Here is a 22,478-nt window from a genome sequence, read left to right as displayed (position 1 = left end):
TACACATGTATGTACATATGTATGTATGTATGTACATACGTACCCATGCAATTTACGTAAAATTCTCGCCGTGAGTACGTAAATTACGACATCTTGACAATGAAACGCGTATGGGGTTAATACCCTTGCAAACAAAACGAATCCGATAACACTGTGCCGTAATATTATGTCATTGGCAATGGCGTAACTGTGATAACAAAACACACGCATATGTACATATGTATGTGCATATGCCTATATAATCTTGTCTCGACTAGTTTGCTCTCTATCTCTGTTATCTTCGGCGACCGCTTTTTGGCAACTGGGTTATCGCTGATCGCACACAAACTGTACAGGTAATAATCATTACAGTACCGGTGAGCCTAATATCTTTATATCCTGAAAGCTCGCCAAAGCACAGAACATATCGAAATTGTCGTCAGCTGTATATAGGATATTTAACTATAATGGCCTCCTTAAAAAAAAATTTTTTTTGTTAATTCTGAAGATTAATTATTTTATTTTTGTACATATTGTATTCATATCATTGAGAAGTTTATTTCGCTGAAAAACACTCAATGAAACCAGGAACCAAATGAAGACAATTTTATTAATATAAATCTTTATGTTCTCTTTAAAAAAATTGAATAACTTTACTTTATATTAGAATAATGTAACAAAAATCACTAACATACTTAATACCAATGTATAATAAACCTACATATTATATGTATGTATGTTAGACCAAAACTAAAATTTGATTATTCTATTTGGAACCCTCGTTTTAAAAAATACGTCTTATATTAGAAAAGGTAACAAAAATGCTCTCCGAACTCAAATCGCTTTGATATGATGTTGAAATGAATGAATGTTTCCACTTTGGAGACGAGAATGAGAAGAATAAGAGGAGATCTAATTGAAGTCTAAAAATATTAATAACCATTACAATATCCTGTGATAAACCGCTTTTTTAACTTTAAGTTAAAGTTAAAAAGCGTTTAAGTTAAACATTAAACAATGTTTATGTTTAACAATTTATAAAATAAACTTGATAATTTCCTTAAAATAAATGGTTCTTCAAATAGTTCTTCCTTTCTCCAGTTTATATTTTTAACTTTTTTTTAACTGTTTATTTATTTTTTCCTCTATTTTGAGTTTTTTATATTTCAGTTTAGTGTTTTCATCTTATTTGATATTTTGTATTTTTGTATTTTTGTATATATGTACATATGTATTAATAAACCTTTGGAATCATTCGGAAATCCCATGCCACCTTTCCTTAAAATAAATAAAAAAAATATAATCTAACACAACTATATTTAATTCCATTGATCAATAATCATGTTAAAATTTACAATTTGAAGCTAAATACGACAAAATTTTCAACCATTGATTTGATTGAATTAAAAATTATTAATACCATCTAATATTACTATATTCCGAGTTGATTAAATCAAAAATTGATTATATAAAGAGTTTGTATATTGATATTTTATTTCAAGGAAATCAACATTCTGTGTTTAATGATAAAAACCATTAATTAAAAAGTAAAGAAAAAACATTAAAAATTGAATATTTTAAAACTTACAGCATTACCAGTAAACTTTTATTTTGTAAACTATGTACAAATTTTTGATGTAAAACTACATATGCTTATGCTTTTTGATAAACTTAAATTTGCGGAGAATTTTTTTTTAAATATAAATCGTCAAATTTCGAGATACTGAAAAATTCAAAAGTTTGCGAAACATTTTTATACGAATCAGCGAAATTCGAGATGCTGCAATCAGTGAGGCTCGAACGCGTGACCACTAAGTTCGACAGCATATATGGTAATCACTAGTCCACGCTGCTGGTTATATGTAAGCGGTAGCCGCGACAGAAAAAATTACTATAAACTACTATTAATCAAATAATTTATCTTGCACAGCAATAAAATTTATAACAATAATAATTACTTATATTATATTTTAAGTAAAAAAAAATTGTTAACTCCAATAATGTGCATATAAGACAAAGATTATTTATTTATTTATTTATTTATAGCAAATTGCTAATGAATATATAACAAAATTATAATATAATTAACAAAACTATAATTAGTAACCATAACATAATATTATAATGCCAAAAATTGCATTTATTAACTTATATAATTACATCATCTTCCACAGAGGTACGTACGTATATTAACACCCTCGAAGAAAGCACCAATGGTATTAGCAGTTCTATTAAGGGCATTATAGATTTGAATACCTCTGTAAAAAAACACCTCCTGCAGTTCTTGCTTTCTTAACTCTGCCTATAATTAATTTATTCCTTTTTCTAGTTTTATAATTATGTATATCTCTATTTCTAACTATGTATGTAATTATTAAAATATTTGGGTAATAGATTTTTATCTAGATTATATACAAATTTTAAAGACTATTTCTAATATCCAACCATTTCAATTCATCTAACATTCTTACGTTTTCTCACATTCAAAATTGCACGCATTGCTCTATTCTGCAGTTTATCAATAAACAATCCACTAAATAGATTGAGCACTGTAGCGCAATATAGCGTATTAAAATAAACTAATCTTTCTAAAACAGCACCTCTATGAAAATCGACTCCGACCCCGGTCATTTTTAATCGATGCGAACAATCCGATGAAATATATAAGACTAATATTCATTCACACTTACAAAGGAAATTATACAGTTTAACAAAACAACCCTTCAGCGTTAGTGGCCGAGTTAGCATCCCATGATAACAAAAGATTTCATCCCGACCGGTGGTGTGCGTATTGTAATCCGATCGAAATTGATAGCACCGCATAAATTATTCGTTACATCGAAACATTTTTCTCTGAGATAATCCTCCGGCCCACACGTTTCGAGAACACAAAATTGTATCGGGTGTATAATCCGACAGTACGATTTGTTCACACGGAGAGCAGGTGACCCGCTGCCCGTTAAAATGCATTAAAAATGCGCCTCAATTAATCGCGGATCTGCATACGTACATATTTACGTATGTTATGTATGTACATATGTACGAGTGAAAATACGCGCACGTGAATTTTTACGTACGGGCATAATAATGAAAGCCTGTTATTATTATTGGAGCAGCTGTGTAAATGCGTGCGTGTGGATGTGATAAATTTGCGTAACGAATCGGAAGATTGCGCAATGTGTATGATTTACGGTTCAATTGAATTCCTATGATATTTTTCACCAGGCAGTCATAGTTAAATCTACTAGTTTCATTTCCATACTCGTTTCGATGTGTTCTATTTATTATAGATTGATGGATTTTTGTTTTTGTAATATAATGAAAGTAAATTAAATTAAATCCAAATCGAAATGGTTTAGAAACTATTTGGTGAATTAAAAATATATATGAGAGCCTATAATGCAAATGTTATAAGTAGACACCGGATAGTCACAGTGCTATCCATTGTTCCATTGTTGTAAATCCTTTGTAAAAAAGGTTCGGCAAACCTTTAACAATGCATTTACAACCTTTGAACAATACGCGGCACCTTCTGGGTCCGGTGTCTAATTATAAGATATAATGAGAAAATGGTGAAGTAATACGCGTTTAAACAATTAAAATCTGACCAAACGAGTGGGGGGCGGAAAGTCAAACAAACAAAGCTACTGGCTAATGGATTCTTAAATGTGTTTATTACGATTATATTTCACCATCGGCAGCCAAACCTCGCAAAATGACAAAGTTTTAAAGCAATCGGAAGAATGTAGTAAGTTTGTCAGACTGATTGGTGAAGTGAAACTAATAAAAACCCTGTAAAAAACCTTGTAATAAAAAATACTCGACTACAATCGAATTTAAAAGACCTTAAATTCAATTGAAAAAAATGCCGTTCTTAAATATTTTATTAATAAATTGTAAATAGTCAATAAATCAATATACTGAAAAACTGTCGATAGTAAATAATTTTTTTTATCTTAACTGAAATAAAATTAAAATAATAATTATATTTAAATTTTTTTAACGTTTACCATTTTTTTTTCAAATATATTAAAAAATGCATACAGTTTTGGCAATAAATAATGCTCATTAATGTTATAAATATCAGTAAGATAGAGATTTGTCCGGTAAAGAGTGAATAGGGTGAGTATGATAATAATGTATGGACCAGAGCCCTATCAACGAAGGCGTGGCTTTCATCTTGCATCCTGATCGTACACAAGCAAGTACGGCTTGCTCTATGCCCGCACAAATGTCTACTTGCGTGGATGCGACTATTACATACATACATATATAAGGCTGCAAATATTAAAATATCGAGTTTTACAAACTCGAAATCCATTCCATTATAAATTTGCGCAAGAATGAAAAAAACTGTTTTTGAAAAAAAATGAAGAATACATAATTGAATTTTATTTTTAATAGCGTTCACTAAGTACACAGAACTTTATTTCAAACACTTTAAAATAAATATTATTCATTTGGTAACTTATTGGTATTTCCAATACAGATACGTCAAATATCATGCACTTAAATTTAGAAAATTTTGACATAGTATCGTGAACTTTTAATTGAATAATGTCACATACGAGATTGACTCGTTCAATAGTATACCCATAGAATATGAAAACGTACAATAAACCCCAAAAGACCCAAATCAAAACAGCAATAACAAATGCTATGGTGTTTATTTACTCAATCAATCATACATCATATGAAACACACTTATATACGTTCGTTTACACAATACATGTACGTATGTACATATCTACAATACAAGAGTTACAAGGCGCCACTCTGAAATATGTACAATATGTATATCAATTTTCAAATGCATTCCTATTTATTTACACAAACCCACACATAATAGTGCAAGTATTGTTTCGCGGTGACCGACTTTGCCGAAGATGCGAGCCGTCGTGTAAACATTTGGCAACCAGTGACACCAGAGAACATAAACAGTGGGCTCGGTGGGGGCGCCTAATGGACGCGCCTGCATTTCGGTGCACAAGGAAACTGTCAACATTGTTAGCAACAGTGATATTATTATATTGTATAATAATTATTTACACTAAACGAGCCAACACAAACGGTCCATATAAATATCAACACGGCACACATTGCAAATCATTACATTATACGTATATATGTACATGTATATGTATTATACAAAACACAAATTAAAAGAAAATTCAGAACTTATTGAAGTTTCAAAATCGTTACGGGGCAAATATAATAATACATATAATACTAGAAAAAAAGCGCTGTGTACCTATACAAATTAAAAACTAGTCAAGTTGCAATTTGCTAACTACATAAATGTAAAATTGTATAACACTATCCATTTTAACAACTTGAAATACCAAGAACTAAATAAATCAGTGTATTTTAAGAGTAGTTAAATTTTCCCATTGTAAAATGTATGCTAATCATGGTTTGGTGATTATTGGTCACAAAGCGCTCGCCCACAAGTCACTAAAATCTCTATAACGGAACATCTGGCAGCCGAAAAGTCCATCATACTAACGAGAACTCGAGTGCCCAAATATTCCGTATTCGCGATTTTCATGGCAAAAAATGTCTTTTGGGTAATCGTGATGTGACTAATAATCTAATTACCGCTAATCATAAATTCAACGACCATTAAATTATGGCCACATTTTAAATATAAACTTTTGTTTAAAAAAACCAAATTTTTCATCCGAATTATCATATTTAGACTCTGTGCATAATTTAATCAATATCACAGTGAAAATATGTATAATATCTATACCAATTTCCATTTATGTAGTTTATCTCAATTATTGATATAATACGAACTGAAATGTATACATTTTTTTATTTTTTTCAATCGAACATGTCGCCTTTACAGATCAATACAAGCATTTTATACAATGCGAATTCATACAAACATCATCCACAGTAGAGAAATTTTTGCAGAATTTTATTATATAGAAATTGGTAAACCTCAAGACGCTGAATAAATTGAGATTTGCAAGATAGATTGCAAAAGAGATGCCAATTTACAGGTACCGTTTCAATAAAAATCAGAAAAATTGGCAAACTCTGATAGGAGACGATCGACCTGGAGTCACAAACCAAAGTCTGCCCAACAACTAGCTACTAGCGGAAGTTGAAGCGTTACCACTCTGCACGAAAGTATAATATGCTAACCACTAGTCCACGCTGCTGGCTCACATCGATCTATTAAAAGGACAAAGCTTTTATTCGAAAACTTTCGCAATAAAGCAGCATCCTGTCATAAGCAAACTTTATTTCCTAGAAAGAAAAAGTCAAAGAGGCGAACAAATATTTACCAATTAATAAACAATTATGGTTCAATGTCAAATTTATTGGAACTTTCAAATTGAAATTTTAATATTACACATAAATGTATTAAAACAAACACTCGTAAGAGTTAAAAATCAAACTATTATGTATGTATGTATATTTATACCATTTCCGACGGGTGTAATTAAAATTGATCATATCTCTCGAAATGCTCAGATCCTGGCCGTGGGAAAATTTCGTCCCAAATCTTGGGTTCAATCATGGGGTTCAATCAATCGACCGAATTCGAGTACAATAACCGACCTTTGCGACTGTTGCAACTCGATTTGCATAAGTCGTCTGACCGTCGATGACTGCAACTCAATTGGCCGTTAATTACCGACTGGTGACTAACTAACCAGCCCGAGGAATGTGAAACTGCACGAACGAACCGTGACCACCTTGTTTTATACTATAGGTATAAATATATACATATTATGTATATTATTATATGCTCGGTTTGGGTTTCAGAGAGTTCACTCTCGCTGAACCGACCACGTGGTTGAGATAACTTGCTTCCAACTAACTACATACCCATGGTACCTTCAACAATGCTGTTTCGCGTTACAAAGTTGCCCCATTCCATTCCCAACACTATGTACGTATGTATATATCCATACATACATACATACATACATATATCAGATCGTAAGATCCGGTTATCTGTCCAATCATGTTACAGTGACTGATTTGTTGCTCGAAGGGAGCAAACATAATCTTCATCGCTGAAAGCGATCGTGAAAGACTTATAGTTATTTAAATTACATATAAAAACATTAGTACATAGAAAATTCAATGACACCAGATAATTTATTAGATTAACTCTTAGAGTGCTGACGTCTTTTCTGTTGAAAGCTCGCCACGCTGAAAATTTCGCCAACATTTCCAACTACATAGAATTATTTAGAAATCCAATAGATAGCAGGTATAAAAATTGTAGCTAATTCAAACAAACCCTAGATAACTACCGCCGAGGATTTCGAGTATTGTAAAGGTGTGTTTACAACTCTCTAATATATCTTGCAACAATATAAAATAAACAAAAGAAGTGTAGTAATGAATGTATTTTTCGAAAACTATAGGTAGTTCCATCTTCTTCATTGTTGTTTAAATGTAATGCTCACAATCAAATGCCAAACCACAATCTAAAATACTCAACAGTTAGGGATTTCCATCGAGAAATTCTGCTATGGTTATAAATTCAGAAATTCAAGTGTAAACCAGTCTTAATAAACATTGACACGGATTACACGACCCATGTTGAATGCATTTTTTTTTCAATGCTACCTGGAAAGGCTTATCGGGTAGTATTCCTGTTTATTTTTACACACTCAAAATAAAACGCCTATCGGTGTATTTCAGGCTCATGGACTTGTTGACAAAACGCTAATCGGTGTTGGTCAGCATTCAAAGGGTAAATTCTTCTATTTGTGAATTCAAAGTACATAATTATCATTATTATAATTTTAGCACACTCCCGAGATTTGGTGATGTACCACTAGTACCACAACTACCACAACCTGTTCCGACTCATCAATTTCTATCAAGTATGTACATATCAAACTTATATCTCATCTACGTATTTTTTTAAGATTTAAGAATTGATATGAAGAAATATTATATCCAGATCTTGCGGAAAGACTCTGACTATCGTTAGCTCATTTTAGAACACACCCAGACGTAATTTAAAAATACCTGAAATTTAATTTAAATGTGCAATTCTAGGTAAAGACCCAGCATACGACGACTCCTAAATCAGATTATTATCTTATCTACACGTCCAAAATCTATTATTGTACATACATTATGTGTGTATTACAATTTCTCGGCAAATAAAGCGGGGCTTATTAATTCAGGACACGCCATTTCTATAGCTACCGGCGATCAATATTAAACGTCTTCGAGGAAATTAAAAGACCGATGGGAGAATTTCATTTGGATGTCGGAAATTTTATGGTGACGCGAAAAAAAATTAATAATAATGAAATCGTTTTCAGGCTCGTCGCAACTAAATAATGACAGAGCGGTGATTGATGAACGGTCCGAATGTGAGAGACGAACATAATAAATCATCCTTCGAAGAGAGACGATGGCTGCGATCATCTCTGCAAAGGATGAATTTTAATTTGACACAAAGAAATGTCAATGGCACTGCGCGAGTGGGTGACTTTTTATCTGAAGACACGTTACAAGACGAAGAAAAAAATGAGTTTACAAAAAATAAAATCAGCTGAAGAAAAATAAACACAATGGCGTGCAGGTAGCCTCGATGCGATTAAAATAGAAAGTGAGAAAATTTACCGTAAAAAGGAAAATTTCAACTGTAAGTACTTATTTATACCTTTTTTACGAACGTTTTCACTTTTTTCCATATTAGCACTAGCACGCTAATAAATCAACATGGTCAAAAAAAATCTCACAAAGAATACAAAAAAGTCTTAGGTATATTGAGTTGGTACATATATCACAGTTGAAATGTTTGTTCCAGTTGTAATATACATATTTTGACTTGTTAGAATATATTCCAACTAAACTGGTACCAACTATCGTTATAGTTAAAGTGTATTTTCAGTTGTAATATATTTTGACTAGTTGGAATATATTCCGTCTAACCTACGTAAGTTAATTCATATGGCGAATTACATTCAAAATTTAGTATAACTGAAAATACAGTTTAATGTATCTGGACGAGTCAATAAGTGATAATTCGATACTACCAAAAATTAAGATATTTGATACCTACTTATGTACATATATACCTACATAGTTGACGTGTATATTCCAGTTGTAATATAGTTTGACTAGTAGGAATATATTCCATCTAGCCTGGTACCAACTACCGTTATTGTCGAAGTGTATTTTTAGTTATAATATATTTTGACTTGTTTGAGTATATTCTGTCTAACCCAAGTACGTTGATTCATATGGTGAATTACATTCCAACTCGTCAAAATATATTACAACTGAAAATACAGTTCAACTATAATGTGGGTGAGAGGTTAGGTTTTCGAGAAAACGTCACGCGATAAGTAAATTGAGTTGGAAAATCACATTTTTGTTTTGAACACATTCTTAGAGCTATAGTATTAATTATACGGCACTCATTACCTATTATTCGTAATATCTAGAAAATATAAACGCATTATTGAATTCGTAAAAATTAAAGCATTCGTAAAAACCTCAGTGCTGTCAAAACTCTACTGTTATAATATTACAACTGGCGCACATTGTTGAAAGTGTATTTGCACTTGTAGAGATATACATATGTAATTAACAGTTGAATTAAATTCGAATATGAATGACCTAAATGCCAGTTGGAATATATTACTACTGAAAATACAATTCGACTATAGCACATATATGTATGTACATATTTACATATGTATATTCGAATATAAGAAACGGCTTGTAGTTTTTCTTGTATTTGGATTAACCGGGTAAACAAAAATTTTCATGACATTTTTTCATTCTATTATATTAAACTTGCACATACATATATTCTAATAAATCGAGAGTATATTTTTTATCTTCCAATAAAAAAAGCATTTAAATAAGAATTCAATACTTTCACCGGTTAACCCAACCGATCGACAATTCGTAAGTACACACACACGTCACGTCTTTCACGCCAAAAATATTCACGATACACGTTTTACCTGTAATGCTTGATAATGTATTCGACTGCTGAAAAAGCTGTTTGGTTTCGATTAAGTGGCGTCTAAATTAATACAGAAAGAAACGAACCGACCGCTATATTACCGACCGAAAAAAAAGTTATTTGTGTATGCATGTGTACACATCATCACGCCATGTTTGTAATCATGAAACATTGTTTGCAGTGTTTGCACTTATCTCCAAAGTGGAGTTGTAAAATTTATACTATACATATATACATATATCCACATGTACGTTAATTTACATACGCAAGTTCGTATGTGTAATACAATAATGTTACATTGTAACGTGTTACGTACGTGCGAATCGCACATCACAGTGTGAATCATTGTTTATGACTGAATTACATAATTTTCAGACATGCGAAAAAAATATATGCATATCTCGGTCTCGTTTCAGCCGACTGATTTACGCTTTTCATAACGTCTACGGAAAGCATAATGGTGTGTTTACATCTGCAAACACGCCCAACTCTAAAAATAGGCTAGTTTTCAATCGAAACGAGAGTGTAACAAAGTCATCCTATTGTATTACCCCATTGAAAGGTAAACACATTACAGATTATATGAGTACAACGTATATACATATATACATATGCATTTATGTATATTATTTCAAACTTGTCATAGTTTAGCCATTTAAATTAATGCCATTCAAGCTTTTGCTGTTTTAGAAATGGTAAATGTAAATCTGAAAATCGCTATGTACGGATATATCGCGTTACACTTTTAGACTTACGGAACAAGGGAGACCTTTTTAATTTTAAATTTGTAATTAAAGCTTTTCGACATTTGACCTTAAAAAACAATATGAATAATTTAATTTCTTTGTTAGCATCGCAAATGGAAAAATAAAATATCAATAAAAATAAAAAATCTATGTAAACCAAAAAAAAATCCTCATTATTTTTAGGCTAACTAAATAATAAAAAAAATCGAAGAAAACATATCTGAATATTATGAAATAATATTCAGTATTATGAACTTATAATATTATGAACTAATATTGTATACTTTAAACTAAACCTTTTACATATGTAACATATGTACATATATCAAAAATGCCACTTTGCCTGAAAAAAAGATTTTCGAATAATGTGTATTACCAGTGATGACGTATGGATGTGAAACTTGGAAATTGAACGCCAAAATGCTACACAAAGTCCAATGCACTCAAAGTATGGAACGCTGTATGTATGCATAAAGAGGAAAGACAGGAAATGGAATACGTGGCTGGACCACGTGGCTAGAAGAATGTACGAAAGGAAGACTAAAGAAGTGCTAAAATGGTACCCAAGAGAATGCAAAAGGGTAAAATGAAGATTACAGAGAAGATGGATGGACGAAATTAGGAAAATGTTGTGAGATTGACGAGAGTTGCGCAAAGCAGAGACGAGTGGAAGCGTGTAGGAGAGGCCTTCATTCAGCACTGGATGGTGAATGACTGTAGATGATGATGATGACACAACTAAACCAAGCCGCCAAAAAATCAGCGGCTTGCCTGTTCATTAGGATATTGTAACAAATGGGGTATTTTTCAGTTTTTAATACATAATTTAAAATAAATCGATTCGTTTAATTTCGCGAACCGTTGACAACCCACATTTGTATTTTAGAACAACAAAAAAATGTACCGCAATGATAATTTTATATAAATATGCTACGCTTTTTTCATATTCCCAAGCACATACATTTCAAAATTTCATATTTTTTTATTACAATTTTCCATATACAGTTCACAGTTCTAGAAACACTGCACCCAAATAAATAATACTTGTATATATATTATGTATGTAGATACATACATACATATGTATACATATGTATATTCATATGTACAAACAAAATAATAAACAAAATGCGCTCACTAACAAATTTCACACGGTAAACGAACTCACCGTAAATAAATACGTACACATGTCTATTATTTTTTTTTCTCCATCTAAACACTAAGATGTTGTTTGACAAGATTGATAACAATAAAGAGGCACCTTGGCTCAGAGTGATTTGATGATCCCAAAATACACACGCACATACATAAATACACACACGCGTGCGCAAAGAAATAAACTCGACAAACGTCACCGTATAATATGTAAATAGCGCTCGGTTAAATATTCTCCGGTTAAATTAACACAATCACCGTGAAAACCGCTTAGCGGTTACGCTTCATCTCATCTTCAACCCACTCAATTTGTCATCAGCTGTATATACCGTATATATGTACATAAGTACACGCATATATATTAACATAGCATGCACCGTTGAAGTTATAATAATTACACCGGAAAATCATTTACTACCACGGCGAAGCTCACAGACTATGCGTCTTGTTTACCTGATGAGGTTTCTTGGGTTCTCGAATCCCGGCTGGATATTATCGATGATTATGTATGTCTATCGCCACTAACGAGATCTGGATTGTTATAAAAACCAGATGGATCATCTCCTGTCAGACATTGTTGGCTCTGTCCGACAACAATTGGTATTGCAAAAAATCAAACTTATACATTCATAATTCGTTTTAATTTTCTATTTCTCCGCTCCGGAAGGCAAACGAGACACCGTTGGGAACAAAAACGCGTCATAAGATAATTTTACCATACGAAAGTACAAATTTTTGACATAATGAAGTCCGTGCACTCGAAATTGAGAATGTATATAAAAATATTGGTAAATTTGAGCCGTTATATTTGAAAGTGGTGGAAGTCTAATTTTCAGTTCCAAAAGCACTATTTCTGTTTGACTTAATTCCCAAATGGTTATCACTTATTAATTCAGAATCTCGGAAAAGCAAAATAAACGTATTACAGGCCACCAGTATTTTTAAATATTGTCAAACGCAAAACATTATATTTGATGTTTATCAAAATATTTCTCGAAATGAAGAAAAGTGGACCTGTGCTCATATATTATTATATAATACGCCAGCGATTTCCAACCAGTGTAATGGCGTAATGGGTAATAAAACATTAATCTACAGCCATTCACCATCCACTGCTGGATGAAGGCCCCTTCAACACACTTCCACTCGTCTCTGTTTTGCTCTTATCCATCTGATCCCACAGATTTTCCTAATTTTGTCTATCCATCTTCCCTGCGGTTTTCTTTATACCTTTTGCATTCTCTATAAACAATAGCAGTATCATTTCTGACCTTCTGACTCCAAATATTTCATGGTACGGTTTCTTATATATATAATTCTAAATGGAAAAAAGTTTTTAAAAAAGAGGTTAGTTGTGTTATGTCTATGTGAGGAGTATTTGGAGCTTATATGTACGGTAAAATAATCTAGTTTGAATGGTTTAAGTTTAGAAATTGGCTGCCAGGGGGTACGCGAGTCAAAAAAAGGTCGAGAGCCGCTGGACCAAGCGTACATGTACATGTACATATGTACATACATATGTGTGTAGGAAAATGACCTGAAATAAACTTGCTTCGACCTTAATACACGAGTTTACACAAAGTTAGACTTTTGGCGCGACTCTTCTAAACATTTGACCGTCGTTTACAATTTGTTTAAAATAATAAATTCGCCCGTAATATGTATACGCGTATTCATTCCCGGAATATCCATATTTCGCAATGCAATATTTGAAGCGCCGCCTGTTTCTATTTATGCGATTAAAATGAGAATTAATTCGCGCACGCTTCGTGGCGTGAGTCATTGATCGGAAAATTCGTCCGGAAAATCTGTGCATAATCGACTTTGTGCAGAGTTGCTATACATACATATTTATGTACATATCGACATATACATATATGTATGTACATACTTGTATAGTTGTGTGTAAATGTACATATGTTTTGTAAAACAAGTTCCCAAGCACATGGCCAGTGCGCGCACCAAATTACGGCATTGAGCTTTGAAAGAAAGTTCTAAATAAACTAATAATAAGAGTGGAGTTGCTGAAAGATTTCATTGCAGTATATTTACACTTAAGTATTCAATATCGATATTAAACTGTGTAATTGAAAATTTCAATTTCCGACATCAGAGCGGCCAAATAGTATTTTATAAATTTTGCATATTAAACCGATATCACTATGTTAACATAAATTTTAAAGTTTGTATATTAAATTTATTCGACAACATTATTTTTTTCAGCAATTTGGCATCTTGGCGTATTTGAGCTCCGCCCGTAGGTCTGATCTCAATTATGTATAATGAAATTGAAATATAACACTATCAATTCAATATTAATCTGTAGTAAAAATTCCGACAGTATTTATTGCGACATTTATTTGAATACCGATAGAGATGATAATCAATTATTACTAGCATTAAATAAAACCCTATCCATACCAATTTCTATATAAAAATTCTGAATTTCATTTCAACAATTTCCACACTAACGAAAGGTTTGGAAACATTTTTTTCAGAAAAATTTCACTGATTTCCCAAATTTAAAGCATCAACACTTTACGGGAGTAATAGCTGAAGTATGTTTTGCATCATCATCATCTACAGCTGCTCACCATCCACCATTGGATAAAGGCCTCTTCAACATGCTTCCACTTGTCTCCGTTTTGTGCAACTCTCATCCATCTCACCCCACACATTTGCCTAATTTCGTATACCCATCTTCCCTGCCGTCTTATCTTATCTTAGCCATATCTCTGATACCATGCTAGTACTTCTTTTGTCCTCTTTTGGTCCATTCTTCAAATCACGTGACCCGCCCATTTCCATTTCAATCTCTTTGCTCTGTCCACTATATCCACTACTCTTTTCATACTTCTCACCCACGTATTCCATTTCCTGTCTTTCCTCGTTATGCCAAGAATACAGCGTTCCATACTTATTTGAGTGCATTGGACTTTGTGTAGCATCTAGGCGTTCAATGTTCAAGTTTCACATCCATACGTCAACAATGGCAAAACGCATTTAATCGAAGATCTTTTTCTTCAGGCAGAGTGGCTTTTTTGATTTAAAAACAACACTTATTCGTCTAAATGCACACCATCTTAATTTCATACATCTCTTTATTTCTTCTTCTTTACTACCGGACATAATATAAATAATTATTTACTACTTCTACTATGCTTTGTATATACATATGTACATATATATCCTGCACTCAAACGCCATTGAAAAATTGCAAAACTTTAATTAGTTCAATATAAATTTAAAATAAGATTAAAAAGTGGTCATTCAAATAATCGAAATTAAACTTTAGCATTTTTTACTGAATATTAACATGATGTTTTATATACGTTCGGTACAAAAACGACAATTAAATAACATTTCAAAACAAAATTTACATACGAAAGCGCAAAATAAAGACCCCAAACTTTATGCACTCGTTAGAATATAAAAGCCTCTATTATACTTTAATATCACAACTTCATTTATTTTTTTCATTAAAAGTCTTATTCTATTTTACGCAAGCCCCCAAATATTTTTTATTATTTCGTTTTAGAACAACAACCTTTATTTTCATTCGAATTTTCCGGAATTTCCCAACAGAAACATCATTTCGAAAGTATCAACGCGACTATTTATTACATTATAGAACGAAATTAGAATAGCAAAAGTGCAACACGTCGCCAAGACACAAGTCATTTACCCGTCCGAGCACGTGTTGGCTGACAATATAAATATTGCGTGAGTAATATAAACGCGTAAAAATAATACCGGGATGTCTTCCACGGCCCCCCTCCCCCTTCACCTCTTTGCATCTTTCTCTCTGTTGTCTGTCGGAAAAATCGAAAAATATTGGCAATGACCGGTTATCCCGTCGAAAGAGGATTTTTGGCAGAGTTCCCGCAGACGCCCCTGCAATTATGTACATTTACACACCGTCTGCTCTGATGTTCCGCTCCCTCTTCCTGGGATGCTGCATGTGCATCGGCCATTGCACGTATGTACATATGTATGTATTGTATGTGTATGTGTGTGTGTGTTTTGCAGCAGCACGGCGTGCGTAAATTTGAGTGCATTATGCATTTGCAAGTGACGGCTTCCTCTATAATTCATATGGTAATTGTTTCCGAGCTCCGCCGTGCCGTCGTTAAACGAACACTAATCCTACAAATAACTATGCTAATTCCCTCATATATGTATATATGAACGAATATATTTTCATATTTCCTATACAAAATAAGTACAGGCAACGGAAAAATATTCATAGCCACGAACTTATTTATGTACATGTGCCCTATTCATGTGTACCGAGACTTGACGCTATAAAAATAAAATTCTCAACATATCATTACTTGTCATATACATAGATAATATTCGTCACAATTGCCATTTACAATATCTATGTACAATGTATGTATGTACATGTGTGGAGATTCTAAAGCATACTCGCGAAGAGCTTACGCTCTATTTCAGATAACTTAGCGATAAAAAAGCTTTTAAAAAACACGCAATCAGTAGGAATCTCGTATTTATATGCATATATTACACATTCACGTATGCCAGAAATTCATAACAAAGCTCGTCGACAAATTGGAATCGAGATTTAGAGATTGTCTACTGCCAAGTTACCGGATTGAAGCTTAGAATCGGCCTTTCGATTGATTTTAAGCATCTTTTATATATGTAGTTGAATATCACTATGTATGAAAATTTAAATATACATAATATTTATATTATACTAGACACGTTGCATGCTACATGGGGCGAGATGAATAAATATGTAATACCGCGGGTGGAAATCTTTTGACACAAATGCGAATTCAATGCATATTTTTACAAACATTTTCAAAAAGGCTTTAGCATTTTCAAAATGCCAACTAGCAAATTGTTTTTTTTTTTTTTTTGTTTCCAGGTGGAATTTCATTTACCCTAATTTAAGTCACATACAATTCCAACTACATATGTATTTCTATAATTTTTTTCATAAATATAATAGTTATTAGAAGATATTAATAAAAAAAGTTGTTTTTTCTCTATTTTCTGCTTACTAAAAATTAACATATTTTATCACAATTCACAAACACACAAAAAAAATTGTGTGTTTTCTAGTTGAAATTCTTAAAATCCAGGGCTGTGGAAATAACAGAGTCGGAGCCGTAAAAAATCAACCGACTCTGACTTAATTTTATTATCATTTTAATTAATACTATTATAATATGCGTCAACTACTCAAGAGTATCTAATTTTATTGAGGTAAATCGACCAATAAATTAAAATAGATAAAAAAATATGAATTTAAATTACATTATAAATAAAAACGTTGAATTGTACATGATGAATTGTACATATTCTAGCCAAAACCGATGTTTCTACCGTCTCATCTTATTCGAATGAAATAGGTATATATATGTACAAAGTAAGTATATGTGTACACAGTATACATACATATGTGTATGAATTTCATTACACAAACAAATCAATTTAATAAAAAAAAAAATGGTAAAAACTATCTATCTACCTAGATATTATAGGTAAACAATATAAAACACCGATAGAAAAATTAATTAATTAAATAAATTTTCAATAGATGGCGGTAAATTCTCAGCCAAGTACAAAGATTGGCATTGATTAGTATATATATATATATATATATATATATATATATATAAGCTTTTTTCTTTTGTTATTATATATTCGTATACGTTTTAGCAGTGACGTACATATCTACATATGTCTTTCGAATCGAAACGACTATTTCGAAAGTACGGCGAACATTATCTTAGACAGACAGGCGGAATAGCGATATTTTATACATACATATATGATAAATAATTTTATACGTTGAAAAAGAAATCTTTCAAGATCTTACTAAAATCATTCGGAGTCGGAGTCGAACATAAAATAAAGCCTTGTTAAAATCGCTCCCAAAAGCTCAAAGTAATATATATTTTTAAATATAAAGTTTTATATTACATTGTGAAAAATTCCGACTACTGTCCTCTCCAAGAGTAAATCAATTTTTTTCACTCGAGTGTATTTCGAAGAGAGTTTTTTAATAAAATATTTCATCAAAAATTTCCATTAAAATATTATTATAAAAGGCACATTTCTTTCAAAGCGTAAAATATGAGAACTCGTTTATCGTGTAATAATAAAAAAGAACCGAAAAGCGAACATCAAAAAGTCTGGTATTAAAACACCAATGGCAAGTAATATAAGTAAAAAAAAAAAACTTACCAATGATCGAATCAGACAGCTCGTTGGAGTGTTCAGCAACGAGTGCAATCGGAACGTCATCTACGTCTTGCACAGCATCCGGTCGCAGTTCCGGTATAGATACGTCTTCTGCCGAGGGTAAAAGCCGCGCGTTGCACCACGACAACAACGCTTGAAACACGAGCAACTTCAACACCACACCCCACATTTTACAGAGTTCTGTTACTTTTTTTATTGTGTCTATTATGTCCTACCACGTATACGTAAAATGTACACGGTCTATGTTTAATTTGATAAAGAAATGTCTATCGTCTGTAAGCGTGCGCTAATAATTCAACAACGTGGGCACTTTTCGCAATGGCAATCACATCACGAAAAGTGCTATCGACGACGAACAAAGACAGCAAACTGCCAAACAACGAGACACCCAAAATTTGTTATTTGATGAACACGTATCTATTTTCAATGTTCAGCTGTTTGGCGATTTCAATCTCTTCATGTTTGTGACGAGTCCACATCGTAATTGAGATCTGCAAAAATAAAAAAAACAAAACGGTCATACAAAAATCATTTCCAATACCTACATATTATCATGCATATGCCCACGTGTACATATTTCATGTGATACATGTTTGTATGTAAATACATGCTGTAAAGGCAATTCGAATGTGTGGGTGCATTTATTTAAAATCGTATCCTTTTGAAGTCGAGTCAAACAAATTCGTCGTTAACAGTCAAACGATATCTTAAGTTAACCAAACAAAATGCTCTAGACTGAAATAACACGCTCTTTCTAAAATTTACCGATGTTTCTATGGACTCGAAAAATAACATTTCCGTCTATTTTTCAATCGAGAAAATCACATATCGTGGCACACTCGATTACTTTTTCTTGTTAATAATTCAGTGTATAAATTAAATAAACGACATAACATCGCCCGCCCATAAACATCCTAAATGTGTATTTCATTGCGAGATTTACACCGAAAAACTTTTTTCAATCTCATGACTTCTGATTTAAAAAGTTTGAGGAAGATGCAATAATCCTACAAATGTTACATATAAAATCATTACCGCCTTTCATACAAATGCGAGCATTCAATTTAAACCGTGGAGTTGGAGTCGGAGTCGTAGAAAATCAAACGACTCCGACTAATTTTTATTATCTTCTTTAATTAATAGTATTACGGTATGAGTCTCCAATATTATTGAAGTAAACAATTTCTTTATAAAAATCATGAATTTAAATTACATTTTATAAATAAAATCGTTGAATTGCATGTATTCTGATGTGCTGTGGTCAAAACCGATTGTTTCCTCCATCTTATATGTACTTTTTTAGTCTCATTTTTATCACTGATTTGTTTGTGTATGAAACTCATTAATTTACACAATTAATTTGCTTACTTTTTATTTATACTTATTTAATTACCAATAATTCAATAAATTGGGTCACACGTCAATTTTTAGAGGATTTTTTTATTTCCATAATTTTTTTTATTTTGAAAATCATTAATATTTTTACTACTGACAATTTTATACGTTGGCAAGAAAAGACAATCTTACTAAAATCGTTAAAGTTGGAGTCGGAGTCGCCGACTCCACAGCTGATTTAAGCGCAATTTTAATACAATGTCAAAGTTCGAAAATTGGAATACACACATACATACATACATATGTACATACATACATACATACAAGTATGCGTCTTTACTGAACGTTTACTATAAACTCGTATCAAAACCGTAGTGTGTAAATTGAACGCATATAAATATATTTTAAGAACGCGTTTGCAAATTGATGACGCGTTGAGAACTTGAACTACATTGTCGTAGATTTTTCCACGCCTACGGCTTAGGACGAGACTGCAATAAATTTCCACGCAGAATGCTAAAGAATACCAAAATAACACCGACACGTCATCCCAGTGTTCGAAAAAACATTCATTTTTAGCACAGGACGATGCGAAAGTTCGCCGCGAAACAATCCCACAAGAAACGCACCTCAGACATGTACATACATATGTATTACTAAAATTAAATTAAATCAATTAAAATATATCAATTAATATACATATATAGCCAGCAGTATGGCTCGGCGGTTGCGTTTATGTTTAGCACCGAGAGGTTACCGGGTTCGATCCCGTGCTAATATTTAATGCTGCTGGTCAGACTTGGATATTTATTTATTTATTTAATTTATTATTATTTTAAAACAATAACAACAATAAAATGACCAGTGTGACCTGACAGGTTGCCCCAAAGCGTCACTGGTCTTATTTGTGACTCCAAGTCGATCGTTTCCAATCAGAGTTTGCCATTTTATCTGATTTCATTGTTGAAACGATTCCTCCATCAAATTGTCAAAAACAATCCTACCAATATCTGAATTTGATTTATGTACAATATGTAAAAATTTATACACAAGTCTAAATCCATAGACGTCTCTATGGATTAATTAATTATTTAATTAATAGTTAATTTCACGATGTTCTTCAGCATCTCGAAATTCAGCGATTTATGTAATAAAAAATGCTGCAATGTTTTTGTAAATGGCAAGGAAAGTGCATTGGGGTTTAAATGTTAAAAATAAAATAAAATAAAAATACCGAAAATATTTTTCGCCCTACTTAAAAATCGATTCATGAACTTTCCATCAAATTACATATGTATATGTATAGTGAGTAACAACCACTACGAAGCGAAATGCAAATTTACACATAAAAACAGATCGCTCCGAAATTATCCTAATAAAATCACACACGTACATATCAGAGCGATACATTACTCACTAATAAATCGATGCAGTTTAAAATTTATTCAATAATAAAATCGACACCGAGATTTTACGATCCACCTGCCCTACGAACACAAAACACACACATACATATACATATATGCACACATGTTCATATATAATATAATATAATGGAAAATGATTACATACGCGTATAACGAACGCGTGTGCATCGGTCCCGAGAATTTTTCGCTTATTATGGTGCAATTTGAGCAGACATACACATAATTACATCATCAGGTGTTGCGTGCGCACGACCAGCGAGCAATCAGAGGAATGTGACCGATTGAAGCGATCCATCGACAACGCTGAATCTATATTCAGGCCTCGTTTGAGACGAGATGAAAAGATGACCGGTGTTCGACACCTCTGGCCATTGTCGGCGAAGTTACGAAGCTACCTTTCATAGGCGGTTGTGCTTTGAAATATACATATGTATGTACATGTAGTATGTATGTATGGAGGCAGGTGCGACGACACGATTCGCATGCAAAAACAACGTAACATGCATCGGTGCATGTACATATGTAAAGTTCGCCGGAAAATTCGCCGCGGATGCGAGGCTGAAAGCTCTAGCTGTTCAGATGAAAATAGGCACGGAAAGCAATGAGCGCAATAAATTCGAGTTTATTGAAATCAGCTGCTTCAAAGACGAACACAAGAATAATAAAGATTATACATATAAAATTTACGTGGAATGCAGATATCTGCATTATACAGGCGTAATACTGTAAGCCATAGCCAACTGAGTAATATTTTGATGGACGCATTTTTGACTATTCCTGAGTGACATGTTTTTTTTTTTTTTTGTATGAAATCTTCGTAAAGGAACTTTTGTTAACTTCAAAGATGTTCACAAAGGAAATGTACAAGACAGTAGTGGCAATTATGAAATAAATGATTTTTGTGAAACATCGATTTCCATGGACAATTTTTGGTTTATTTTTTATTGCTACATACGTACATATGTATGTATGTATGAGCCGTTATATTTTAAAGCGTCCACTTTTCTTTATTTGGAGCAATATCTCGCAAAATATTAAATATAATGTTTTGCGCTAAGCAATATTTAAACTTACTGGTAGCCTGTAATACGTTTATTCTGCTTTTCCAAGATTCTGGAAATATCGACTTAAAAAAAGTGATAACAATTTGTGAATTAAGTCAAACAGAAATAGTGTTTTTGAAACTGAAAATTGGACTTCCGCCACTTTCAAATATAACAGCTGTTATACTCATTCAATAATGAGCAAGGCATATAGGAATTTGGGTTTCATTTATAGACTATCCAAGACCTTTAAATCCCATAGTACTGTTGCCTTTTTCAATTAATTTAAAAAATCATCTAGAAATTTCTAGTACTTTTTAGAATCCTTTCTATCGCATATACCCATACATATGTATGTTAATAATTTAGAATGCATAAAAAAATTCCATTTCAGACTTTTTCAAAATGATATTTTTGTTTCCTTACAATCTAGGAGGAAAGTTTATGATTTATGTTTTTTGGTTAAGCTTTTGAATTGATAATACTTATTTATTAAGTACTAGTGGTTTGACCCGGCTTCACTCGGTATTTGTAATATAAAACACTTAAACATGGTTAATAGTAAACATTCGTTCGTTTTTTTATTAAA

The 22,478-nt window shown here is 32.3% G+C and overlaps 1 protein-coding gene across 1 annotated transcript in view; it reads right to left on the bottom strand.

Annotated features, from left to right (window-relative positions):
- Positions 1-22,478, bottom strand: part of AdamTS-B (ADAM metallopeptidase with thrombospondin type 1 motif B) — a 141,377-nt gene that overhangs the window by 110,226 nt on the left and 8,673 nt on the right. The window contains exon 2 of the mRNA XM_077434917.1: positions 18,067-18,575. Coding sequence (XP_077291043.1) covers positions 18,067-18,253 — 187 coding nt within the window. The 5' untranslated portion in view covers positions 18,254-18,575. The remainder of the gene's footprint in view (positions 1-18,066; positions 18,576-22,478) is intronic.

Source organism: Arctopsyche grandis, chromosome 1 (genome assembly GCF_051622035.1).
Source record: "Arctopsyche grandis isolate Sample6627 chromosome 1, ASM5162203v2, whole genome shotgun sequence".
Taxonomy (NCBI): Eukaryota; Metazoa; Arthropoda; class Insecta; order Trichoptera; family Hydropsychidae; genus Arctopsyche; species Arctopsyche grandis.
Note: the sequence above shows the minus strand (reverse complement) of the source record. Positions and strands in the feature narration are given on the sequence as shown.